We start from the raw sequence: 27,686 nt of genomic DNA, 5'->3' as shown, positions 1-27,686 counted from the left end.
TGAGTGCTAAGTGAGATGATGCATATACAACTGAAAAAAAAGGTATAATGTATATGTAACAGTTAAGGAGGCAATGCCAGCTGCTCTAACAAATGCAGTTGTCATGTCAGTGCTTTAACACAGTATAAGTTTATTTATCACTAATGTTACAACCCCTGTTGGCATTTCTGGTTGGGCAATCTGCCTCCAGGTGGTGACTCAGGCACTCAGGCCCCTTCTGTTTTGTGGCTCTACCATCATTAACGCTTACTTTGAACTCTGTTCCTTTCAGCAGGCAGGTGGGGAAAGAGAGACTGAGGAGACACACCTGCTTGTTAGTCACCTTAGCCCTGAAGGCATAGCCATCACTTTCTCTTACAGTCTATTGGTCAGAGTTAGTCACATGGGCCTACTTGGATGCAAAGGAACCTGGGAAATGTAGTCCATGCATGATCACGGGCTGTCCATGAAAAACTCTATGATAGAGAGGAAAACAAAAGTCCGTGGTGGTCACCCCTACTTAGCCCAGCACCCTCATTTTCAGGGGGTGATCTTGAAATGACCCAAAAGTGGGGTAGTGACCCAAGAGTGGGCTGGAGCTGAGAGTGTATAGAGGGTATGCCTCCCTTCCTTGAGCCAGGGGTGATAATTGTGCTGGATCATTCCCTAGACCAAGTTTGTCCGACCTGCTGCCTGCAGGCCACCTGCAGCCCAGGACAGCTCTGAATGAGGCCCAACATAAATTTGTAAACTTTCTTAAAATATGATAGTTTTTTTTTTTTTTGCAATTTTTGTTTAGCTCATCAGCTGTCATTAGCGTTAGCATATTTTGCGTGTGGCTCAAGACTTTTATTTTCTTTTAATGTGGTCCAGGGAGCCAAAAGATTAGGCACTCTTGTCCTAGATAAAGGGTAATGACAGCAATGATTCCAGTTGGAGCATTGAATACAGAGCACTCTGCCCCTGTGATCACATCTAACCCCTCAGGCAGCCCCAACAGGCATTTTCTTTCTTTCCATCACTCATGCCATGCACGGGTGAGGAAACTGAGGCACAGCATGGCTCCATGCCTTGCCCAAGTTCTCACAGCAAGGCATGAGCAGACCCAGCCCTTGAACTGAGATCTTGAGGTGAACGTGGTCCTCTTGGAGGCCAGGGTCACACTAGAGGATCTCACATGCAGGGACAAGGTGGGGGACTCTCTGCCTGCCCCAGCAAGTTTTCAGACACCAAGGCCTGCTGGACAAGGCCTGGCTGCTGTGAGGCTGTGGAAGAACACAGAAGAAGAATGGTTCTTTCTGGAACCTCTAGTTTGTTCTTTGAGCACATTAAACATGCCCCTGTAACCTTGCTGACTCTCTTCATTGGCTCTGTAAACCCTTGGTGGCTGTCGCAGGCATTTTTTGTTCACATTGTATTTAACATAGAGCCACATGCACCAAAGGGCTTAGTATATATTTGTTGAATAAAAGAAAGAAAGCCTCAAGGGAACGTTTATCTAAATTACAATGATTTTTCCGTTTGTGTGTGCAGTTGTGGACTCGGGAGGTTGACAGAGCTCCTGTGAGGTCCTAGGCCCATCCTGGAGTCTTCTCCTAGCCCTCGGAGGCAGGTCCTGCTGATATCTCTGATTAATAGACAGGGAAACTGAGGCACTCCCTGTGGCTCAGTGTTGGTTGGGCTGGCCTTGCACTATCTGCTGCCTGGCACTGCCTCTGAGTCACAAGGGGCTGAAAGTGACCTCTGGGCGTCTATAATTAGGCCCTGCCTGACGTCAGGGCAGACAGATTCTCTGTCTCAGCCAACATCGGGAAAAGGGCTATCGTTCACTGCGTGCCAGGCACTGAGTTAAGCCCTTTACACGCATGCTCTGACCCCCGCAGCAACCCCACAAGGTCCCCATTTTCCAAGGAGGAAACTGGGGCCCAGGAAGGTCATGCCCTGGCCTGAGGTTACTCAGCTGGGAGGAGGTTGAGGCTGGATTTGAACCTAGTCCCCTGTAGCTCTGATAGCCACTAGGCTCTGTCAGTGATAGGTGGTAGCTGCATGTTTCCAGATCAAAGCAGGGTTCAACTGAGCAGGCAGTAGAGAGCTGTGCTGAGGCCTTGGTGGGCATGGCCATTCTCACCTCTGACCACTAGTTTCCTAGTTTATTCTGCTCCTCATTCCTCATTCTCTAATTTGTTCCCACCTCCCGGCCTTTGCACATGGCTTTCCCTCTCCCTGAAATGCCCTTCACCCATAATTTCCCGTGTTTAGCTCCTTCTTGTCTATTGGGTTTCTGTGTAATTGTCACTTCCTCCAGGAAGCCTTCCTTGACCACATGTGCTTCCAGTCTCTTGAGTTATTTTCTTCTTTGAACTGATCTTCAGATGAAATGATCGCTACTTGTTTATTGCTTGTTTCTTTAACTAGATGTGAACTCCCTGAGGGCAGACTGTGTCTCTGGTTCCCTATGTCTCTAGCCTCGGGGACTCAGTTTAGCACATAGTAGTCATCCTATAAATAGTTGTCAAATGAGTGACTAACTGAAGGTGAGGGCTTCCTGGGTCCAGAAGCCACCAGGTTGGATGAACAGGTGAATGTATGGGGACAGAGCCTCAGGTTGCCTATGTGTCCCAGAGTGGGGTCTCTTCCAGGTGCAAGGGGTCAGGGAATAGGCTCCCACCTCTTGGAGAGAGAGTCTGGGCTCTTTACAACAGAAGGCTGGGTTCAAATCCCAGCCAGTCCAGGTCTGGGACAGCATGGCCTCTCTTTTTGACATGGGGACATCAGACACTGATGGCTCCTGGATCAGCTGAATCAGAGTCCGTTCCAGGATTGTGGCCTGCGTATCCTGATAAGTCATCAGCCTTTGTCAGGCCGAGCCCTAGGGACCTGACTGGTGGGGCAGGAAGGACCTGGTGGGGCCGCTGGAAGGTGAGAGGCAGGTGCCACCTGGGGCAGGAAAAGAGAGGTGTTTGCTATGACTTGGCCTGGCTGCCTTCTTTCCTAAGGCCTGCCGTCTTCATCAGGTGAGTGTGTTGAAGGAATAAATGAGGGCATCATCCTAGACAGACCTGAAACAAACAGGAGATGCTTAGCTCAGTTCAATGTGCCTTCCAAGCACATTAAAAAAAAAAATTAGCCAGGCATGCTGATAGGTGCCAGGAGGCTGAGGCGGGAGGATCACCTGAGCCCAGGAGATTGAGGCTGCAGGGAGCCATGATCGCACCACTGCACACCAGCCTGGATGACAGAGCAAGACCCTGTGTCAAACACAAAAAGAATAAAAATAATAAAATAGGCTGGGCACAGTGGCTTATGCCTGTAATCCCAGCACTTTGAGAGGCCAAGGCGGGTGGATCCCCTGAGGTCAGGAGTTTGAGACCAGCTTGGCCAACATGGTGAAACCCCATCTCTACTAAAAATACAAAATTAGCTGGGCGTGATGGTACATGCCTGTAATCCCAGCTACTCTAAAGAATAATGCTTCTTGTTCTCAGAACAGCCTATGTTGGGTCCTATCATTATCCCCATTTTTACAGAGAAGGAAACTGAGGCACAGAGAAATGAGCTTTTCCCAAGGTCACACAGCTGAGGCTGGGATTTGAACCCAGCCTTCTGGCATCACAGCATGTGCCTTTAACCATCTACTCTACTGCTTGTTTTGGGGTAAAAGCCAAGACTAAAAGGCAGTGGTGTGCACACTTCTGAAACGGAGCTGAAGCTCTCCACGAGTGAATTCTTACTGCTCAGAAACCCAAGTGCAAAATACAGACCATGGGAGCCGCCCTGGCTGAAGCGGGAACGAAGGTGCCGAGACTGCCACACTCACTCATTCCCATATATCCCACCCCTACCATGAACCCTCTCCCCATGGGTTCCACCTCCTACTTTTTTCAAGAATTTCCACATTCCTAAAAGCTTGAAACAGACAGAGTTGATGTTTCCATTGCTGCTGTCATTAAATTCTTTCTCAGCCCCTAGAACCCTTAAAAAGGATACAGATTTGGGGAAGGGGGTTATGAGTGAGAGCCCTCTCCCCAGAATCCTCCCTCTTTGGGGGTCTCTGAAGCCCCACCAGGGTACCCTGGGGTAAGGATAAGCTCAGGGATCCCGCAGGACTGGAACTTTCCAGGCATTCTGTCTCCCTAGGATAGTCTAACATTTCTAAAAATGTTTTTCTTTTCATGGAGACAAAATTTATATACAGTAAAATGCACAAATATTACATGTTACACCCATGAAATCATCATCGGAATCAAGATATGAAGCATTTTCAGAATACTGGCTCTGCAGAAAAAGTGTGCTGAGTCCTGTTCTGAGGCAGCCCTGTTCTCTAGAACTTTCTATGATAATGGAAATGTTCTAGGCCTATGGTGTCCCACAAGGGAGCCATGAGTCACACACAGCCATGGAGGACTTGAAACTTGGCTCATTTGACTGAGGAATTCTATTTATTATTATTATTTTTTGAGACAGTTTTGCTCTGTTGCCCAGGCTGGAGTACAGTGGTACAATCTCAGCTCACTGCAACCTCCACCTCCTGGATTCTAAGCAATTCTCCTGCCTCAGGCTTTGGAGTAGCTGAGGTTACAGGCACACACATCATGCCCAGCTAATTTTGTATTTTTAGTAGAGACGTGTTTCACCATGTTGGCCAAGCTGGTCTCCAACTCCTGACCTCAGGTGATCCACCCGCCTTGGCCTCCCAAAGTGCTGGGATTATAGGTGTGAGCCATTGTGCCTGGCCTATTTTATTATTTTTGTTCTTTTTGTGTTTGAGACAGGGTCCTGTTCTGTCATCCAGGCTGGAGTGCAGTGGTGTGATCATGGCTCCCTGCAGCCTCAATCTCCTGGGCTCAGGTGATCCTCCCACCTCAGCCTCCTGAGGAGCTGGGACTAGAGGCACAAATCAGCATGCTTGACTAATTGGGGAGCATCACACACTGGGATCTGTTGGGGCTGGCAAGGGAGGGACAGCAGTGGGGGGATGGGGAGGTTGGGGAGGGATAACATGGGGAGAAATGCCAGATGTAGGTGATGGGGGGATGGAGGCAGCAAATGACATTGCCATGTGTACCTGTGCAACAATCCTGCATGATCTGCACATGTACCCCAGAACCTAAAGTATGATAAAAGCTAATAATAATAAAAAAGAAACATAAAAAAAATTAAACAAAAACAAAACTTTTTAATTAAACAAAAGTTTTTTTGTAGAGATGGGATCTCACTGTGTTGCCCAGGCTGGTCTCAAACTCCTGAGCCCCAGCCCTAGTCCCACCTCGGCCTCCCAGAGCACTGGGATTACCAGCATGAGCCACCCTGCCTGGCCAAGGAACTGAATTTTAAATCTTAGTGAATATGAATTAATTTACAATGAAATAACCTCACTGGCCCCAGTTCTAAGGGGTTCTAACCTAAGGACCAACGATGCCCGACACCCACACATCCCGAGAGAGCCCAGCATTCCAGCAAGTGTCGCAACTGTGCTCCTCAGGTTGGATCTCCCAGTAACAGTCCCTTCCCTGGCCCCATCTCGGGCCGGCAGCTTTGGGGTTAATGAAGAAGCAGCCCGGGCCTCCTGGTATTTTCTTCAAAGATGTTGTTCGTATTGATAGATTTTTGGATGATGCTTTAGCATTAAAAAAAAGAGAGAGAAAGAAAAAAAAAATCAATGCTCGGCTGATTGTACCAGGAAGGGCAGTCGATTGGTGAAAAAGTTGCCGCGCGTATTGGGAAATAGATTTTTCTGCCCTCCAGACATTAGCTTGAAATTCTTTGAAATGAGGGACCACAGTCTGTGTCAGAAATGAAAGATTAAGGAGGTTAATATGCTGGGCCTCCCCTCCTCCTTTTTAATTTCCACGTCCTGGGTGCCCTTGGCCTCCCGAGGACACATGGGGTTGCACCGCGCTCCATCTGATGTCCCCTCCCCCCATTTCTAGGGGGCTTGTGGAGGGTCAGATGCCCCCATCACCTGCTCCTGGGGCTGGATGCAGGCTGGAGGGAGAGGCAGGCTGACCTTCGTTCCTGGGGGTGGACTCAGGGCCTTGCAATCTGGTGGCCTTCACCCTGGGGGAGGTTTTCCAGGGGTTGGTGGCCGGGTCCTGATCCTGCTCATTTCCCTGTGGGGTCCCCGGGTTCCAGGCAGAGTGAGCCCCGAGGAGGCGCTCTGCAGAGCACACTGAAACTCCCCCGCCTCGTCCAGTTTCATGCATTACAGATTTGCATGCATGGTATGAAATTCAAATGTGTGGAAATCGAGCATCGGTCCCCCATGTTATAAAGAGGTGAGCATTTAATCCCTGGAGAGCTAAACTAGTCTCCGAGTACACCATTTGGGCACGGTCGTCGGTAGTCTGTTTCCAGTATTTTGTACGTGTCCATTTCGTTAGCTCTTCTGCTTCCCGGTTGAACGTTCATCTGGGTGGATTTTCATCCAGTAAGTAGCCGATTCAGGCGAAAGATGTGCCACTTCTGGCCTGTTCTGTGCAGCCTCCTTCTCGGTCTGCAACATACCAGGTCGATGAGAACAGCCCTTCTTCCTCTGGGGATAAATGCTTCTGGGTGTCTGGTCTTCACTCATTTCGATAACACTTTTATGAAAGCAAGGGCAATATAATTTTCAAACAATCGGACACAAAGCTCTACAGAGCATCAGCAAATGTAGAGGCTTCAGGGAGCCTGGTTTAGGAATGTGGGCCCCTTGGGAGGTGCCAAGGTCCCCACTGGCCGAGGCAACCACATGGGATGTGCACAGAAGGGCACCAAGGAAGACACTTAGCTTTAATCAGAGACCACTGGACATGTCCTCACTCAGGCTCTGGACTGGGTATCTTCATCTTGGGATCAAGATTCAGGAAGCATGGAGCCCTGCCCTCACTTTCTACCCCACAACCTGCAGCCCCCACAGGGTTGAGTCCTCCCCCATTCCAGCCTGGCTACAGCCACACAGCAGGAAAGGACCAGGCCATGGATACTGGCATGGGTGGAGACTCCCAGCTTCAGGCTGGTTCTGGGCACATACCAGGAAGAAAGGTTTGTCCAGGAGAACGTACTAGTGGGAGAGGCACCCCAGATTAGACCCAAGGTATGCGTATGTGAAGGATCAGAAAGGGCAAGGCAGAGTGTCTTTCTGACTTTGCCCTCCGCAGGCCGGGTCAAGCCCCCAGGTGCTCTCCCTAGAGCTCCAGAGTCTTCTCCTAAAGCAGTGCACACTACGTGCAGTTTTTCTCCTGTTGCAGCCATTCCTAGGTAATGCTGGTCTTCCTCCAGACTGGGTGCTCTGTGAGGGCAAGGTCGATGTCTTTTATCACTCCCCACTCTCTTTCTTGCTCATTGCTGCATTCCCAGGACTCAGTGAAGGGCAGGGATGGGCAGTACATGTTAGGTAGATAAATGAATGCACGGAGTCACTGTAAGGTGAAAGAGCTCAGGCTAGCAAACACTTATTGAGTGCTTACTGCATGCCAGGCACTGCTCTTAGCCCTTGCACGTTTGAACCACCACTGGAGAAAGTAAGTAGCACAGGGAAGGGACTAAATAAAAGCTTCCGGATGTTTATGGAGCTAAATTCCATTGGAGGCCCTTCAGGGACCCCAGGGCTGCCCCCAGTTCCTCCAAGCCTGCTGGATCCCAGCTAGAACCCAGTGTGAAGTCATCTGAGTGAATGGATTCAATTCTCCCTTGCTCTGCAGGAGTGAGAGCTGTTCCACGCAGGTGTCTCTCAGGAAGGCCCAGATTTCTGGGGCTGCTTTTATCTGGGGCCAGCAGGCCCTGGCAGCACTTTCTGTCGGTCCCTGAGCACTTACCTTCGGTCATTCCAACAGTGGAGATGAAACAGGGCAGGCAGCAGTTGGCATTGGAGTTCCTGGACCAGCGGGACTTGGAATTTTATGAGATCTTGAGCTGGAAGGTATGCTGGAGATCATCGCATTTGTTCATTCATCCGTTCCCTCTGTGGCAGAGACAGATTCTTCACTGCAGCCACTTTCCTCGTGGCACACAAGGAGATCGCATTTCCCGTCTCCTTTGCACAGAGCTGTGGCCGTGTGATTGAGTTCTGGCCCATGGAGGCAGATGTGACATAAGCCACATTTAGGCCTGCCCATAAACCACCCACTGGCTCACAAAATCTCCCACTTTCTCTCTTTCTCCACCTGCAGTTGAAAGGAGGAGACTCTGACATTTTAGAGGATGGAAGAGCCATGAAATGGAAGGTGGCTGGGCCCTAGAATGGTGGCCTACTGATGGGAAACACCCCTGGCCTTCAGAGTCAGAGAACGAAATGATTGTGTTAAGCCACTGAGAACTGGGGGCTTACCTGTTGGAGCATCAAGTGTTACCCCAGCTAATACAGCTCATTGAGCAAGTACTTACTGAGCATCTACTATGTGCCCGGCAGCGGACTAAGCCCTGAGATATAGTAGTGACAGGTTGACAAGGTTCCTACCCTTTGGGGAGCTTCCATTCTGGTTGGAGAGACAGAATAAACAAATAGGATCATTTCAAATGATGGTCAGTGCAGCCAAGAAAAAGAACGCCGGCTAACGGCAGAGAGGGGGATGGGGTGAGAGAGGAGTTTTTATTTATTTATTTATTTATTTTTTTGAGACGGAGTTTTGCTCTTGTTACCCAGGCTGGAGTGCAATGGCGCGATCTTGGCTCACTGCAACCTCCGCCTCCTGGGTTCAGGCAATTTTCCTGACTCAGCCTCCTGAGTAGCCAGGATTACAGGCACGCGCCACCATGTCTAGCTAATTTTTTTTGTTTTTTTTTTAGTAGAGACGGGGTTTCACCATGTTGTCCAGGATGGTCTTGATCTCTTGACCTCGTGATCCACCCGCCTTGACCTCCCAAAGTGCTGGGATTACAGGCATGAGCCACTGCGCCCGGCTGGAGAGGAGTTTTTAAATCGAGTCATCAGGGAAGTTTCCTTGAGAAGGGAATATATTATCTGCCCTGAGATTTGAAGACTGAAAAGAAGCTGTCTGTACCTAGATCTGCAGAAGGAGGGTTCTGGGTATGGGAACAGCATCAGCAAAGGTCCTGAGGAGGGAACAGCGTGGCTGGAGGGAATGGGGAGGCAAGTGGAAATGGGTTTGGCGTGGGAGGTGGGAATCAGACTTGCAGGGTGATGGAGATTATGCAAAGGGATTTGGATGTTCGCCAAGAGTATTTTCAGTGTTTTATGACCTAAACATCGAAGAATACCAAATGATTAGCAAAAATAGATGCTGCCCAATTCTCTTAGCGCTCCAGGTGACTGACTGCCCATCTGATATCTGAATACTCTCTCCAGTGTCTCTGCCAAGCTATCTTTGCTTGTCTGCCTTCAGGGACAGGGAGCTCACCACCTGGCGAAGAAGCCCATTTATCTCTGCATGGCTCTGATGCCTCAAAGTCCTTCCTTAAATTGCCTCCTGGGGACTTCCACTCTGTGGCTCTGGGATTAAATAAGTCACCCCTTTCTGTCTTATGGAATCAGGGCAGCTACTGTTTTGCCCAGTCATCAGGGATACCAAGGAGAGTAAGATAAAGCTGTTGCCAGAGCTCCTAATAGCTTGTGTCTTTTAGGAGAGGTCTTTCAGGCAGAGAGACGCTTTGATACATGGGCCAATGTCTCCCCGCCCCCATCCTTCCTCCACTCAGGCGACCACAGGGCGTTCTGTATTTTCTGCCTCAGGGATGGATGTTACCAGAGAAGGATGAGAGAGTCGAGTTTGTGGTTTTTGTATTTCAAAAGCTTATTTTAAGTCACCAGAATCTCTGGCTTTTCAGCCTTAAAAGTATGAGTTTTGAAGGATCCAGGGTACAGCACTTAGAAAGTAACAGACAACGTGGGAGACGGTGATCAGTCAGAGATGGGTATTGGCACCTCTCAGCGGGGAGGGCAGCTCCTGAGTGGGGGACAGAGGGAGGGTCTAGAGATGAGACCGTCCCCATAGAGGGCAGGGGGACCCTCATGTTACATGCAGAGGGGTAGACCCATAGAGGAGCAAATTTTCTTTGAGAGGATGCAAAGATTAGCTAGGGTGGAAGCAGTGGCTAATATCTCACAAATACCCTAGTCCATGAATCTGGGCATGCGTTCACACCTCCCGCTATCCTTGCTGCTAATCGATTAGCATTTCCTCACTCAGTCCAGGGCGGAGAGACTGTCTCTTCTGCTGGGTTTGCTAAACCACAGGGTGTAAGCTTGAGGGGACATCTTGCCACCCTGATGGAAAAGCCTGCCTGTCAACAAAGTTGAATGAGAGAAAAATTAAGTTGAAAGAGACAGCCAGCTTCCTGTTGGCATTGTGGAGACCCTGGATGCAGCCACACCTGAAGCTGTAGCTTCAAGAGTTTTCAGGTATTCAAGAAGACAGATTGTTATTCTTGTTTGTGTCTTAAGCCACTGTGAATTGGGTTTCTGTCGCCTGCAGCCAGGAGTCCTGATAATACCACCTCACAGAAGGGAGTGAATGTGGGGACTCATCGATTGGGTCAGGTGGCATGCTGTCTCATTGGAGTCCACCACAACAGACGAGGTGACTGAAACTCAGAAAAGGCATAGAAGGAGCCCAGGAATAGCCAACATTTGAACATGGCTCTGCTTTATGATTTTGATCCACTGCATGCCTTGGGAGGAGGGGGAGCTGATGCCCCCTGCCCCAATGTGCCCTCTCATGGGCTTCCCTGCTGCCCATGCAGCAGAGAAGACATGAGAGAAGGGGCGTGTCTGGAGTGATGGAGGATCACACAAGCGAGCCTCTGTGTGCATCTGGATTGGGGAGTGAAGCAGATGGCCCATCTGACTTCGCCACATCGTGTAAGTTTATGGAGTCGGCAGGTTCTCCTCCCTGCTGCGTTTATAGGGATGTCTTCAGGATTTCCTTTTTGATATATGAGAGAGGCACGTAGACTGGGGCCCCCTCCATCAGAGGGTAATCTGCGAGTAAATCACTGTAAACCAGCAGGCAAGTGTTTGTGCGGGCCGGAGCCCCGTACGTGCTTTGGGATAAATCTTCTCAGTAACGTGCTTACGCGTGTGACCCTGGGGACGAAACGGCATGAAAAGGTCAATTACAAGGGCCACAGGGCAGCTTGCCCTTTGCTCCCACTCTGGACTAGAGGACAGAACAGCGGGATGGTAGGAGGGGTGTATTAGTTTCCTAGGGTAGCTATAATAAAGCGCCACACATGGAAGGGTGTGAAACAACAGAAATGGATTTGCTCATGGTTCTGCAGGCCGGAAGTCGGAGATCAAGATGTCTGCAGGGCTATGCTCTCTCTGAAGGTTCTAGGGGAGGACCCTTGCCTGTCTCCTTCAGCTTCTGCCAGTGTCTGCAATCCTTGGGGGTCCTTGATTTTAGATGCATCACTCTTGTCTCTGCTTCTGTGATCACATGGCCTTCTTGAGTGTCTGTATCCAAATCTCTCTCCCTTTTCTCTTATAAAGTCACTAATCACTAGGTAAGGACCATTCTTTTTTTTTTTGAGACAGAGTCTCGTTGTGTCACCAGGTGCCAGGCTGGAGTGCAGTGGTGCGATCTCCACTCACTGCAACCTCCGCCTCCTGGGTTCAAGCAATTCTCCTGCCTCAGCCTCCCAAGCAGCTGGGACTACAGATGCGCATCACCATGCCCAGCTAATTTTTTATATTTTAGTAGAGATGGGGTTTCACTATGTTGGCCAGGATGGTCTTGATCTCTTGACCTCGTGAGGTAAGGACCCATTCTAATCAGTATGACCTCATCTTGATTACAGCTGCAAAGGCCCTATTTCCAAACAGAGTCACATTCTGAGGACCCAGGTTGACACATTTTGGTAGGAGAATATTCCACCTGGTGCAGAAGGGGAAAGGAAAGTTTTTGCATAGAGAAGGAGCTTGTCTGGAGGTGAGAGGGGCTTCAAAATCTGTGGATGCCCCTTTGGGGTATTTGCTTAAGATTGCAAATCTCACAGCAGCTTCTTTCCAACAAACAGGCCTGTATGGGGCCCATATAAGGATGAAGGCTTTTCCTCTAACCCAGCAATCCTACTCCTAGGAATATCTCCTTTGGAAATATGTCCTTATGGTCATTGGAAGACATATACTAGAATGTTCTCAGCAGAATTATTTCTCTTGGCTGAAAACTGGAATTGGCCATTTGGCAGATTGCAAAAATAGTCATGGTTCTATGTAGCCCATCCCATTAGGAGGCAGAGTCTATTTCTCCCTTGAATCTCTGTTGGTCAGGTGATTTGCTGTGGCCAATAGAATGTGGTGGAAGCAACATGTGCCAGAACCAAATCTAGGTTTTAAGAGGTCTTTTGCTCTCTTGGAACTTGCAGTGGCTATGTGAAAAGTCCAGGCTAGCCTGCTGGAGGATAAGTGGGTGGAGCAGAGATGAGCTTTCAGAGTTGACTTTATCTGAGACCAGCCAGCCGCAGCTGTGGAAGGCAGACACTTGAGCAAGCCCAGCCAAGATCAGCCAAACCCAGCCAAGATCAGCCAAACCCAGCCAAGATCAGCCAAGCCCAGCCCAGAGCAGAAGAACCACCCAGCGGATCCCAGTCCAAATCTACATCTGGAAGCATGTGCTAAATAAATGGTTGCTGTTTGAAGCCACTGAGCTATGGGAGGTGTTGTTCCTTAGCAATAACTAATTGATACATCATCAACAGTAAAATGGATAAATAAATTGTGGTAGAGCCACACATGGACTGATAAACATTAAAGGGAATAAATAAATGAATGCTGCACAAGACAACATGGATGAGCCTTACTGAGACTATACTGTGTGAAGCAAGCTCCACACAGCCGAGTGCATCCTACAAGATGCCATTTATACGAAAAGTACAAGAATAGGTGAGAGTGATCTATGGAGAGATAAGATGGGATAGTGGTTACCTTTGAGGGGTTACTAAATAGGAGGGTAACAAGGGGGACCCGTGGGGGCTAGTCATTGGGATGTGTTCACTTGGTGAGCATTTGTTGTGCTGTATACTTAAAAAATGTGCATTTTTGTGCATGTAGTTTATACTCTGGTAAAAAGACTTAAAAATGTCAGGTCTTTTGTTTCTCTTATAGTTGCTGGAGAGCCAGTGGGATTGCATCTTATGCAGAGGACAAGTGATTAAGGGGAAAATCACGTATAGTCAAAATGACCTTGAAAATTCTTTAGGAAGCCATTCTATTGGAACCAACCATCATTTTTTTTTCATTTATCAAAGGCATCAAATTTTATTTTTCATTTAGAATACAGATATTACAGCATAATATTTGTTACCATAAGAAAAAATCCTTCAATAGGGAGTGTTTAACCTAACTCTTCTTCTTTTTTTGTAATTATACTTTAAGTTCTGGGGTATATGTGCAGAACGTGCAGATTTGTTACATAGGTATACACGTGCCATGGTGGTTTGCTGCACCCGTCAACCCATCATCTACATTATGTATTTCTCCTAATGCTATCCCTCCCCTAGTCTCCCTCCCCCCAACAGGCTCTGGTGTGTGATGTTCCCCTCCCTGTGTCCATGTGTTCTCATTGTTCAACTCCCACTTATGAGTGAGAACATGTAGTGTTTGGTTTTCTGTTCTTGTATTAGTTTGCTGAGAATGATGGTTTCCAGCTTCATCCATGTCCCTGCAAAGGACATGAACTCATCCTTTGTTATGGCTGCATAGTATTCTATGGTGTATATACGTTACATTTTATTTATCCAGTCTATCGTTGATGGGCATTTGGGTTGGTTCCAAGTCTTTGCTATTGTGAACAGTGTCACAATAAACATGTGTGCATGAGTCTTTACAGTAGAATGATTTATAATCCTTTGGGCATATACCCAGTAATGGGATTGCTGGGTCAAATGGTGTTTCTATTTCTAGATCCTTGAGGAATCGTCACACACTGTTTTCTACAATGGTTGAAGTAATTTACACTCCCACCAACAGTGTAAAAGCATTTCTATTTCTTCACATCCTCTCCAGCATCTGCTGTCTCCTGACTTTTTCTTTTTTTTTGAAACAGAGTTTCATTCTTGTTGACCAGGCTGGTGTGCAATCTCACTGCAACCTCTGCCTCCTGAATTCAAGTGATTCTCCTGCCTCAGCCTCCCAAGTAGCTGGGATTACAGGCATGCACCACCACGCCCAGCTAATTTTATATTTTTAGTAGAGACAGGGTTTCGCCATGTTGGTCAGGCTGGTCTGGAACTCCTGACCTCAGGTGATCTGCCTGTCTCAGCTTCCCAAAGTGGTAGGATTACAGGTGTGAGCCCCTGCGCCTGGCTGTTTCCTGACTTTTTAATGATTGCCATTCTAACTGTTGTGAGAACAGTTAGATACCTTGAGGTATCTCAAGGTGGCCAACCACCATTTCTCAGTAAATCCAGCACGGCCCATTTTTCCTCCTGCATTGGGACAGATCACTGTTTCTCTTGTCAAGGTCCAGATGCAGTAAAGGCTTGTGTTTAGGGGCAGGACACTCACAGGGAGAGGGAGGAGCCAGGTGCACCTACTCAGAGACATGTGAGACCGGACCAGAGGGCTTGGTTTGGAGCAGACACCTTCAAAGTGAGTGGTGTGGGGATTCCCCTGTCATATAATCTCCCTTTTGGGGTGCGAGGGGCAAATGTGTTTAGTTAAGTGGACTTTAACTCAGTTAAGTTAAATTCATGTATGATGTGGGACCAGTGTAGTAAGGCCTTACCTCTTGATTAGCCAAATGTTCCTCCCCAATAACCCCACTGCTGCTCTTTGAGCCCTCTGGAAAGTCATCTTTCCAGACCTCAACATCCTCATCTGTAACTGGGGGCCATGCAGACTCGCACAGCTGGGCCCTCTGTTGCTTGGAGAGTCTGGGATTGTAAGCTGCCCTCCGGGAGATCAAAACACCCCACAAATGCAGGTCATAAGGGCTACCATCGACTCTCAGGGTGACCCAGGTCACTGTTCCCTTCTCTGGCTGGCCTCCTCATCTGCGCAAGCAATGGGGATTTTTGTCCTGTGGTTCTCTTTTTGCAGGTGTTGGACAGAGGCAGGACACGGGCTCAGCTAGGGTCCCTGGTGCTACAGAAGAGGCCGGTGATTACCAGCTGCAGGAAGGAGGGTTGCTGGGAATGAAGATCGCAGCCACACTGCAAGATGCAAGGTGAGATGCAGGCAGCACGCTGTGGTTTCAGGTGGGGACAGGCCTGGGGCGGCTTTTCCCGACGGCAGGTCTGCTTTCTCCCAGCCCCAACATGCCTTTCTGAAGGGTGAAGCAGCGCAGTCCTGGCCTCGGAATGCTGGGGTGAGCAATTGGAGAATGGGCTTCCAGCCACTGCAGATGGATTCAGAGGTGCTGGAGACACAGAGAGCAAGAATGAAAAGGAAGGGGTGCAAGGGACAGGCAGACACCCGGGGGCAGGAGAGAAAGCAGGGGGCCATCTACTTGGTGAATATTTATTGAGTGCTTACTAGGTGCCAGATGCTGTGCTCTGGGCAAAGAAAGAGGGAGAGAGAAAGGGAGAGGAGAAAGGAAGAGAGAGAGAGAGACAAAAGGAGTCAGAGAAAGAGAGAGAGAGGAAGACAGAAGAGTGGGGGAGAGAGAAAGGGAGAGGAGAAAGGAAGAGAGACAAAAGGAGTCAGAGAAAGAGAGGAAGAGAGAAGAGTAGGGGAGCGAGAAAGGGAGAGGAGAAAGGAAGAGAGTGAGACAAAAGGAGTCAGAGAAAGAGAGAGAGGAAGAGAGAAGAGTAGGGGAGAGAGAAAGGGAGAGGAGAAAGGAAGAGAGTGAGACAAAAGGAGTCAGAGAAAGAGAGAGAGGAAGAGAGAAGAGTGGGGGAGAGAGAAAGGGAGAGGAGAAAGGAAGAGAGAGACAAAAGGAGTCAGAGAAAAAGAGAGAGGAAGAGAGAAGAGTAGGGGAGAGAGAAAGGGAGAGGAGAAAGGAAGAGAGAGACAAAAGGAGTCAGAGAAAGAGAGAGAGGAAGAGAGAAGAGTGGGGGAGAGAGAAAGGGAGGGAAGGAGAAAGGAAGAGAAAAAGGGAGACAGAGAGAGGAAGAGAGAAAGGGCTGAGAGAGAGGGAAAGAGAGGAAGGCAGAAAGATAGGGAAAGGGGGAGAGAGAGACATGGCAGGGAGAGAAACTGGGGAGAGAGAGACAGAGGGAGAAAGTGAGGAAGAGGGAAAGGAAGTGAGAGAAAGGAAGACAGGAGAGAGAAAGAGAGGGAAAGGGAGGAAGAGGAAAAGAAAAGGGAGAGAGAGAGGGAGGAAGAGAGAGAAAGCAATAGAGAGAGAAAGAGGGAGGGCGGGAGAGAGGGAGGAAGGGGTGGCTGGAGTTTGCAGCTGGGCATTACAGAATGTCATAGAAACTGAGCCAGATCTGACTGCAAAGCTCCGTCTCCTCCCACCATGGATCCTACCTCGGCACCCCCCCCCACCCACTCTCCACTGCTCACATTCCACCCTTAGGACTTTATCTGGGGCTGGGTGAGCTTCGCAGCAGTTCCCAAGCCTGGCTGCTCACCAGCAGTGTCTGGGAGACCCTCAAAGGCACTCTAGAGTCCTGGACCCGACTCTGGCAATTTGGCTGCAGGATGGTGGCCGGGGCCTAGGAATCTGTATTTTCGCAGCCACCGCCTCCCAGAGCTCAGCAGGCACGGAAGCCCAGGTGGTGGACACGTGTCCCCGGGGGGCCTCCCCCAGGGCTCCCGCTGCTGTCACGGCCACACACGTCCTTTTGCAAACACACACGGCCCATGATTGATTCTCCGCCGCTCCCCTCACAGCCCCGAGGGTCTGATTGAATGGCCGGCGTGCGGCCCGAACACCCTGCTGGAGCCACTTCCCTGCCCTCTGCCCCAGAAGCCGTTTGTTTGTTTTTAGACACAGCCTTTATGTCCAGCTGAAAGGACACCAGCCTCCCTGGAGCCACCCATCTAAGCTGGAGCCAGGCCGGGGGACAGTTTCTGGGCTGGGGGTGCTGCAGGGACAGAGGGACCTGGGTGCCAAGGTTGGGTGTGGTAGCCCATTGTGGGCTCTTACACTTGAGAATGGACACTGGGGTCACTCTATGAATCCCAGGGGGACACTCAGGCTTCCTGCATCGAGATGACACTAGAGTTGTTCGGGTGTCCCGTGTGAAGACATTTCACCCACCTTGATACTGTCAACAGCTTCCGGGAAGGAATCTTTCCTTTCTCCCTTCTCTTCCTTTTTTTAAAAAATATTTTTTAGATGGGATCTCGCTCTATCACCTAGCTGGAGTGACAGAGAGAGACCAGAGCATGCAGTGGTGTAATCCTACCTCATGCAGCCTCCAGCTCCTGGGTGCAAGCGATCCTCCTGCCTCAGCCTCCCAAATAGCTGAGACTATAGGCAAGTGTCACCAGGCCTGTCTACTTTTACAATTTTTTTTGTAGAGATAAAGTTTCATCATGTTGCTCAGGCTGGTCTCAAACTCCTGAATGCAAGCAATTCTCCCACCTTGGCCTCCGAAAGCACTGAGATTATACGCGTGAGTCACTGCGTCCAGCCCGAAACTGTTTCCTTTCACATGAAGTTTGCGCCTCCCAGGAACTAGAGCCTAGCAGTCTTGGTCTGGGCCTATATGAACAGATCCGTAGGACAACTGATTGTCAAAAGGCCAGCCTCTGGGACTTGACAGACCTGGGCTTGAGTCTCAGGTGCATGCCGCAGCTTCCTTATGTTTTAAATGGAATGATCAAGCTGGCTTCGGAGGGTGTTTGGGAGAGTTCCCAGCACCCTGGATGAGAGAGACGTGCTTGGTGCAGGAATGTACAGCCCCACTTCCTTTCTTTCTCCTTCTCCTCATCTCTCCTGGTCACTGTCACCTGGCTTTCCACCACCGCCTGGACGGGTGCTATAGAAAGGGGAGCACTGGGCCAGGAGTCTAGAACCCTGGGTCCCAATTCTCACTTTTCTGGGCCCTGCTGCGTGATGTTGGGCAAATATCTGGCCTTCTCTGGTCTGGCCAGATCATCTCAAGAACGCTTTCTTGTGTTGTGGGTCCAGGTTGTGAGCTTTTAGGGGAACTGAACTCAGTTTCCCCTTTCTGTGTGGTTTCCATCCGGCCTGGTTCACAGCAGGTGCTCCAGGGACAAGCATGGAAATAGGGTGGGTGAGTCATTAGCAATGTCTGGACACCACATGGTGCGGGTCTGGTTGGAGGGCCCTAGTGGTCAGAACGTGGATCATTCTTCCAGGAGGGCTGGGCCGGGGGTGTGGGGAAGGGGAGGGGAGAGGCTGTTGCATTTCTTCTTATTGTTTTTTTGAAACGGAGTCTCTCTCTGTCGCCAGGCTGGAGTGCAGTGGTACAATCTCTGCTTATGCAACCTCCACCTCCCGGGTTCAAACGATTCTCCTGCCTCAGCCTCCCAAGTAGCTGGGACTACAGGCACCTGCCATGACACCCAGCTAATTTTTCTATTTTTAGTAGAGACGGGATTTCATCATGTTGGCCAGGATGGTCTCCATCTCTTGACCTCATGATCTGCCTGCCTTGGCCTCCCAAAGTGCTGGGATTACAGGTGTGAGCCACTGCGCCCGGCCACAGTTCTTATTTCTTTGAACCTCTGAGGCCTTATCCTGTTCCTGCAGCCCCAGCCTCCACTCCTAGTGAGGGATGACGTGGGATTAGGGTGCCATCTCTGGCTTCAGAGACCTGCCTCTTTTTTCTTCTCTCCCCTAACCAACCCTGTGGATTGGAAACATACCTGTCCCTGTCCCTTCCCTCTTCCAGGGACTTCATTCCACCCTCCTCCCCTCTTTTCCCCTCCCCTCCCCCTCCCTTTCCATCCTTCTTTCCCTCCTTCCTTTCTTCTCTCTCTTTTCCTCCTTTCTTCCCTCTCTCTTCCTCCTTTCTTCCTTTTTTCCTCCCTCCCTCACTCCCTCCCTTCCTCCCTTCCTCCCTTCCTCCTTTCCCTCCTTCCTCCCTTCTCCCTCCCTCCCTCTCTCCTTCCTTCTTTCCTTCCTTCCTTCCTTCCCTCCTGTATTCCTTCTATCTTGGTCTTCTAGCAAGACAGAAAAAACAGGGCCCTGTATACTCACTTGCTACATCACCCACCAACCCATCCCACCAGCAATGGCTGAGCGAGGCCAGTCCCAGTGCCAGGCAATGGGGACACAGCAGGGGACAAAACCACCCTGGTTTTGCCCTTGAAGGGCTCTGAGCCTGGAGGGGTGACCACCATCAGCAGGTAGTGTTCACTCAAGACACTGCGCTCTGTGATAGGGTTGCACAGGCCATGGAGGAGCCCATAGAAGGTCCCTAAATCAGCCTGAGTCAGCAGCTATCTGGGCAGGCTGCCTGGAGGAGGGGAGGAGGGGATGTTTAGGAAGACACCTGCAGGATTTAGCCAGGGGAGGAACCAAGGGATGGGACAGGTTCCTGGCAGAGGGAGCAACATGTGCAATCCTCTGGGGTGACAGCAGCACTCAGAAACCAAAGGAGGCTTAGAGATAGCTGGAAATGAAAACCAATGCTAGTGCCACCACCAGCAGGCATGGCGGTCCTCTCAGTGTGCCCAGCTGCCTCCTGCACGATCTCACTAAGCCCCTCCGGAGTCCGCTCCCATTTTACAGACCAGGAAACAGAGGCCTGGAGATGCGGACACTCACCCAGGCCCTGCAGTGTATGTGGGGCCCCGGGCGGGGCTGGGGTTGGATCCAGGCTGCAGAAGCTCAGCCTCCTCCCCAGGACAAGCAGGCAGGTCCTGGGGGAAGCTTCCTCCCAGAGCTCCCCTGGGCCAGGCCGGGAGGCCCGGGGAGGCCCTGCGGGTGGGGGCGGGGCGTGGGAAGGCTGTAAACTGGCTTGGGGGGTAGGGCTTTCCTGTCGCTGCCGGTGGCCCCCGCCTTTGTCCTCATGTGTCACTGAGGAATGCAGCTACAGTCCAGATAAAGGCAGCTTTGTTTGGAGACCTCAGGAGGGGGAAGGGGGAGGGTGGGGGAGGGGGCAGGGAGAAGCAGGCTGGGGAAGAGGAGGGGTTACCATTCCTCCCTCCTGGCTGATCCCAGCCCCTGGCTCTGGGCAGGAAGCACCTATACCCTTGTGGACATCCACATCCTCTGCCATCCCCCTAAGGCACTTCCTGACTTTGGGCAAGCAGCTCCCTCTTCTCTGAGCCTCAGTTTCCTCATTTGGATGATGGGGATCATCTGTCAACCTCTATGGACAGTTTGGAGGTTCCAGCCAAGTCAATGGGCTCACGTGGCCCATTGTACTTGCAAGGCATATTGATTCATAAGAAAAAGTCAGCCCAGAGCGGTGAAGTGACTTGCCCAAGGTCCACACAGCTTGACCTTGGAAGGAGCGATACAGTCGGGTGTTTGCCAAGCATTGAGGGCATGGGGCAGAACAGGGCTGGGATCCCAGGGTGGGCCCTTCGACGTGGCCAGTAGGAATGACAGGTGGTCCGTCGAATGCATGTACTTGCTCATGGAAGCCTCACCAGTGTGAGCGTTGGGTTTGCCCTTGGTCACTACTGTCCCCATGCCCCTGAGTGCCTGGCACAGGTAGGCAGTAATGCTCAATGATTCAAACCCACAGCCTCTGGGGCCAGGCGGCCACCACCTGGGCCTGTGTGACCTTGGGCTGGTCCCAAGCATCTCCGTGTCTCAGTTTCCCCCTCTGTAAAATGGATGTAAGATGAGGACCCTCCTCACAGCGTTGTTGGGCAAGTCTAAGGAGACAGTGTGCATGGAGCCTGCTGACATGGGTTATTAGGATTAGTGGGACAAGGGCTATCTGCTTTCTGGCTGCACAAAGGATTTTCCCAAGGTCATGGCTGAGGGTGCGCTGGGATCAGCCCAGGCTCCTCCGGGCTGTTTCTGCCCAGGAAGGAAGGGTGTGAGTCCTGCAGTGCAGGGGTGAGCCGGTCAAGTGCAGGAGGAGTAGGCATTGCGTGCTGCCTGTTCCAGGCCGGGCTCTGCCCTTTTGGGAGGAGGTGTCATGTGGGTCTGAAGCTAAGGGACATGGCCCCCTGGCCCCTCCCCACAGTGACGGATGTGGACAGACAGATGGTCCAGGGCCGGGCACGCTCAGTCATGGCCCAGATATAACCTGGGCCCCTGGGGCGGCTCCCTCTGTCTCGCTGTCTCACAGCAGCTGCAGCCAATCCCAGCGGGTCTGAGGCTTCACTTGGCCCACTGAGTGGGTCTCAGTTCATTCTCTTTGGATGCAAGAGGAAATGGAAGCCCAGAGAGCGGAAGTGACTCACCCAAAGCGTTGCAGCAAGCGAGGGACAAACTCATCCACTCACTGACATGGCAAATATTTCTGGAGTCTGAAGGGTGGATTAAGTCCATCAGGGAATAACATTCCTAGAGAAAGCCCTGACTTGGACAAAGGTACAGAGGAGAAGTTCTGTGATGGCTGAGGGTATGGGTGCCAGTCTGCTGCGCTCCAACCTCACTCTGGCCTTTGCTGTGTGACTTAGAGCAAGTACATCACCTACTCTGTGCCTCCGTTTCCTCACCTGTAAGTTGAAGATATTCACACTGTGTATGCCACAGGGGTCTTATGAGGACGAAATGAGTTCATTCATGCAAGATGCTTAGCATGGGTCCTGGCGCACAGTAGTGCTCAATAAACATGAGCTGTTAGGAAGGCATGGGGGATGAAGGACACGTAGAGCATGGGAGCCACCAGCCAATGGTCGGTAGGGAATGTCTAGAGCCCAGAGTGGGGTGTTGTGGCCCCATGTGGAAGCTTGGGGCTTGGCCCTGTAAAGAGAGTGGGTGGGGGCAGGACAGGGTAGAGGCCGGGAGGTTCCCGCAGGAGACAGGCATTCCAGGTGAGCAGTCATTCCAGGGGCCATGAAACTAGAGTGGAAATGGAAGAGAAAGAGGTGGACAGGAGGGGCTTGGAACCTGCCTGGATGTGGCAGGGAGAGGACGGGTGTCATCCAGGAGAACAGACCTGGGTTCTGATGGAGGAGAGGAACCTGCAAAGGGAGAGATGGAGCCCTTGACTGGGTGGGGTGAGTCACTCTCTGAGAGTCTCTGAGGTGCCCAGCCTGGCCCAGGAGATATGCTTAGGGTGGCAACACGTTTGCAGGGTGCCGCCACCGTGGCACGTGTACACCTTTGTAACAAACCTGCACGATCTGTACATGTGCCCAGAACTTAAAGTATAATAAATAAATAGCAATGAGAGTATGAAGGCAGCAAAAAACAAAAACCAGAGAGCAAAGCTGCAGTCCTCCTTGTTTCAAGAGGAGGACAAATGTGCGGTAAACGTATGAAGATAGTAAGCGCTTGCCGTTCTCTGTGCATTTCTCTGCTCACCTGCGTGCTCCGCTGCCCCACTGGGCTTCACTCACAAAACAGAGAGAGGTGCAAACATTAAGAATTTCAAGATAGTGGCTGGGCATGGTGGCTCTCGCCTGTAATTCCAGCACTTTGGGAGGCTGAGGTGGGCCAGGAGTTCGAGACCAGCCTGGCCAACATGGTGAAACCCTGCCTCTGCCAAATATATAAAGCTTAGCTGGGTGTGGTGGTGCACGCCTGTAATCCCAGCTCTTTGGAGGCTGAGGTAGGATAATTGCTAGAACCTGCGAGGCAGAGGTTTCAGTGAGGAGCTGAGATCGTGCCACTGCACTTTAGATTGGGCAACAGAGCAAGACTCTGTCTCAAAAAAAAAAAAAAAAAAATTCAAGAAGCCAACCGCAAAAGCTAAACCTAGCTCGGAGCCTTTCTGAGTGCCATGCTCTGTGCAACAGCAGAGATCTCTTGGCCATAAAGCTGGCTCTGATCATGCCCATTCCACAGAAGAGAAAATGGAAGCTCAGGGAAGTGAAATGTCCTGGTATTCTCATTCCAATTCCAGAGTGTCCTACATTCTGCACTCCCTTTTAATGTCTGCTCAGGTGTCATTTTTATTCACCAATGTCCAAAGAAAGGTTTGAAGGAATTGATGGTGAAGTGGAGGCACTATTAACACAGGTGCAAAGGGAGGCACATTGCCACCCTGAGGGAGGTCGCTGGCCTGGGGGCTGTGTGACCTTGCATGGGCCGCACAAACTCTCTGTGCCCACCGTCACTCTGCAGAGACTGGCTTAGGGCTCAGAACTCCTGCTCCCCCAGCCCCCAAGCCTTGCCTCCCTTCCTGACCCACATTCCCCTCGGTGTCTGAGGCTTGAAGTGATCATAAAAAATAAAACCACAGGCCCCTGATGTGCTTGCTGGCGTCTCAGGCCTTATTTTTTTTGGCCGCTAAGGAGACTAATAAATGGCTTGCCACTTGACGTAATCATTAAAGGCTTCACTGAGCTGTGGGCAGTGTTTCCTCTCCTCCTTGGCCGGGCCTGGGGCACCCAGCCACTGAGGGTGGCAGTGATGGATGGTGTCATCATGGGGCTTGCCCGGGGGAAGTGCTGGTGGTCGGCCATGGCTCTCTCCTGCAGGCTCCTGGGCTATTCATTACGGGAAGGAGGAGCTGAAGTGTGGGGGTGACGGCTGGCTTCCAGAAGGAGCATGGGCTGGACTTCCAGGCTGAGTGTGGGCCAGGGTGAATATAGAGATTAGTGTTTGGGTGCAAAGACTCAATTGATGAGTGGTCAGTAGCAGAGGGAAGGAAAGCAGGGTGTAATCCAAGATTACACATTCAAACATTTTCTGAAGTTAGATAATTGGCAAAAACTTTAAGAATTGAATTAAAAATTAAAAAAAACTATGTGATAGATTGGTTGCAAAAATTCTCTTCTCTGTATCTGTATTCTTTGCAATGTGGCTTTGCAGTTCCTCCCATTAAGACATGGAGTCTGTTTCCCACTCCTTTAATCAAGCCTCGGTCATGTGACACGGTTTGGTCAATAGAATGTGGTGGATGTGATGATGTGATGCTGTACCTGTTCTGAACCTCAGCCATAAGGGACTCACAGCTTCCATTTGCTCTCTTGAAATCCTGCTGCTGCCATGGAACAAGCTAGTTTGCTGGAGAATGAGAGGCCATGTGGAGTAGAGCCAAGCTCTGGACATTTGAGAGAGCCCTGTTAGTATCAGCAAAGCCAGCCAGGGAGGCACAAGTAAGGCGGATTAAGATCAGAAGAACCAGCTAGCTGACCTCTAGCTGCATGAGCAATAATACATGCTTACTGTTTTAAGCCATTGAGTTTTGTGGTGGTTTGTTACACAGCAATAGCTGACTGATACAAATTATAATGCACAATGTGGGTGATGGTGTGCGGAGACAGGCTTTCTCACACATAAGTAGTAGAACAGTTTGCTGAAATTTTGTATATCCATCCAAGTAACAAAACAAACAATAAAAGGATTATTATGGAGATTCTTTCTTTCTTTCTTTCTTTCTTTCTTTCTTTCTTTCTTTCTTTCTTTCTTTCCTTCTTTCTTCTATTTTTCTTTCTTTCAAGACTAGGTCTCATTCCGTCACTCAGGCAAGAGTGCAATGGTGCAGTCATAGCTCACTGCAGCCCCAACCTCTTGAGCTCAAGTGATCATCCCACCTCAGCTTCCTGAGTAGCTGGTGTTACAGATGTGTGCCACCAAGCCTGGCTAATTTTTTCTGTAATTTTTTGTGGAGATGGGTTCTCATCTCACTGTGTGACCCAGTAATCTCAAACTCTTGGCCTCCAGCAGTCCTCCCGCCTTGGCCTCCCAAAGTGCTGGGATTCCGGGTGTGAGACACTGCCTGGAGATTTAATGCCTGGGCTGAGTGCCTAGCATAACACTTGGCACTTAAAAAATGCCCAACACGTCTTGGTCCTTTCTCTACGGGCATATCACAAAGGGCAACAACATTTGGGAAAGATTATTCGCAGTCTCTGTTTTGGGGATGAATTCCTTTAGAAATCCTAAAGAATTTGTTTCTTATGGACAAATATTTGATCGACAAGGTTGTCTATGGTAATGTTGCTTACAGCAAACAAGCAGAAACAAACGACATGACCAACACTGTTACAACACTCAAGTGATAACCATTGTTATGTACTGTGCTGTTCGTTTTTGCTTACTACCACTTATTTTTACTGACATTGCTTGAATCAGTGAAGGTCTAGCTACACGCTGAAATTCAGTTCGGCCACAAAATTGGAACTTACTGACATAGAAAAATCACTTTCTTTTTTTTTTGAGATGGAATCTCGCTCTGTCACCCAGACTGGAGTGCAGTGGCGCGATCTCGGCTCACTGAAACCTCTGCTTCCTGGGTTCAAGCGATTCTCCTGCCTCAGCCTCCCGATTAGCTAGTAGAGATGAGCTTTCATCATATTGGTCACGCTGGTCTCAAACTCCTGACCTTGTGATCTATCTACCTCAGCTTCCCAAAGTGCTGGGATTACAGGTGTGAGCTACCATGCCTGGCCCAGGAAATCCACTTTCCTACATATAACTAGTAAAAGGGCAGTTTGCTAAAACTTTGCATTTCCATTAAAGACATTAAAAGATGGAAAGGTCTTTATAGGCTCAAGGTGACATGATCATTTTGTGGGTCCACTTCTCAGTCTGTTAAATGAGAATAGAATTCCAACGTGATCTCTATTTTCATGAAAAGTTGTTGGTTTACATCTATCTCTTTCTCTTTTTGCATCTGTGCAGAAAGAACAAATCTGGAAGGGTCTAACCTATTCTAAGATGTTGTCTGGGTCTGTCTCTGATGCTGGGCTCCAGGTCTCTTTTTGGTCTTCATATTAGTGCATTTATTTTGAGCTTCTTCTGTGCCAGATGCATGCCTCTGGAGTCTCTTTCACTCCTTACAATGAGTCTGTTACGTGAGCACTAAGACTGGCTCCCTTTCACAGATGACGACATGAAGGCTCTGAGAAGCACCTTGCCTGAAGTCCCACAGCTAGTGATGTAGACAAATACCTACATTGCCAAATTGGCTACAATAAGCATGTATTATTTTGATAAAATCAGAAAAAAAACTCATATTAGTTTTTAGTGAAAGAAAGCCGGAAGATGGGTGACCACCCTCAAGATTTAATGGTGTCATCAAGATGGGGCCCTGGCCGGACAGGAGCTCCTGGGGAGACTTGAGGATTTTACTGGGCTTGAGTCTTTATGGGACAATGACCATCATGGGAGGCTGTGTTAATAGCAGTGCAGAGTGGGAGCCGAGGATGGTGACTGTAGTTGTCCACTTGGGGCCAGTCATCCATCACACTCAGAGGGACCTTGACCCCTGGGGGCACTGACCACAGACCCCAGCTCCACAAGGACCAGGATCTGTCTGCTGTGTGCTTGGCTGGATCTCTAGCACCCCGCAAAGCTCCAAGCATCCAGCAGGAGCTCAAGGAACATGAGTTAAGTGAGTGAATGAATGAATGAAATCAGAAGCCACTGACCAAGATGAGGAGGGATCTGGAGAAATAAGAAACAATATGGGGTACAGGCCGGGCGCGGTGGCTCACGCCTGGAATCCCAGCACTTTGGGAGGCCGAGGCAGGCAGATCACTTGAGGTCAGGAGCTTGAGACCACCCTGGCCAGCATGGTGAAACCCCTCTGAGAACAAGAGCCCCTCTGCTCTCTTCTGCTAAAGTTCTCCATTGCATTTTCCAGACCTGGAGGAACCCGGAGAAATGATCTCGCCCTACCTTCTCAGTTGAGATTTAGCAATTTTTTTCCCAAATACTCTTTACACTCTGATGAACAAAGAATTAGTCACTGGGGAAAATTTGAAGAATGATAAAAATACAATGGAGCAGAAGCCTGCCCCTGCCCCACCTTTCACCTTTCCACCAGCAGAACCATCAGGGTTGACGTGTGGCAGCTCTCCCTGCTTCAGGTGTTAGGGGCCACCTACGATTTGAATCAAACAGGAGATTCCTCCACTTCATAAAGGTCTGGCCGGTCATCTGGAGAGGAGGTGTGATCTGTTCAGGGTCTCCCAGTGAATCAGGGGCAGACCTGGGGCCAGGACCTATGCTGCCTGACTTGGGCAACTGGACAATCATGGGTAGGTGCTATCTGTACATGAAGATAGAATTGAGGCAGAAGGGAGCAGAGTGGTAATACCAACACTTTAAAAGGCTGACGGGGGAGGATCGATTGAGGGCAGGAGTTTGAGACTCGCCTGGGCAACATGGTGAGACCTTACTACTACCAAAAATTAATATAGGGCTGGGTGCAGCGGCTCACGCCTATAATCCCAGCACTTTGGTACGCCGAGGCAGACACATCACCTGAGGTCAGGAGTTCGAGACCAGTCTGATCAACATGGTGAAACCCCGTCTCTACTAAAAATACAAAAAAAAATTAGCCAGGTGTGGTGGTGTGCACCTGTAATCCCAGCTACTCAGGAGGCTGAGGCAGGAGAATCACTTGAACCCAGGAGGCAGAGGTTGCAGTGAGCCAAGATCATGCCACTGTACTCCAGTCTGGGAGACAGAGCAAGACTCCATCTCAAAAAGAAAAAAAAATAGCCAGTCTTGGTGGCACACACCTGTAGTCTCAGGTACTCAGGAAGTTGAGGAGAGGGGATTGCTTGAGCCCAGGAGGTGGAGGCTGCAGTGAGCTATAATTGCACCACTGCACTCCAGCTTGATTGTGCAGCAGAGCAAGATTCTATCTCTAAACAGAAAAAGAAAAAAGAGCAAAGCAGATTCCTTTAGGTGGGGAGAGATGTTTCTCTGAGAGGTGACCTCTGAGCTGGGGGCTGAGGGATGGGGAGCGGCGGGAAGGCCGGAGGAAACGGCCAGGGCAAAGGCCTGGAGGCTGGCTTGGTGTGAGCAAGGCAGAGTGAGAGGAGACGGGATCAGATTGCTGGACAGGAGCAGGACACATAGGGTCCTGGAGGCCAT

The 27,686-nt window shown here is 50.1% G+C and overlaps 1 protein-coding gene across 2 annotated transcripts in view; it reads left to right on the top strand.

The window, feature by feature from the left end:
- Positions 1 to 27,686, top strand: part of MN1 (MN1 proto-oncogene, transcriptional regulator) — a 157,984-nt gene that overhangs the window by 105,406 nt on the left and 24,892 nt on the right. For both annotated transcript variants that reach the window (XR_013522043.1, XM_078337095.1), the window contains exon 2: positions 14,957 to 15,083. Coding sequence is in view for 1 of the 2 variants with exons in the window: in XM_078337095.1 (XP_078193221.1) it covers positions 14,957 to 15,083 (127 nt within the window). In the remaining variant the exon portion in view is untranslated. The remainder of the gene's footprint in view (positions 1 to 14,956; positions 15,084 to 27,686) is intronic.

The sequence above is a fragment of the Callithrix jacchus genome, chromosome 1, assembly GCF_049354715.1.
Source record: "Callithrix jacchus isolate 240 chromosome 1, calJac240_pri, whole genome shotgun sequence".
Taxonomy (NCBI): domain Eukaryota; kingdom Metazoa; phylum Chordata; class Mammalia; order Primates; family Cebidae; genus Callithrix; species Callithrix jacchus.
The sequence above is the reverse complement of the archived record's forward strand: the minus strand, read 5'-3'. Positions and strand labels throughout refer to the sequence as shown.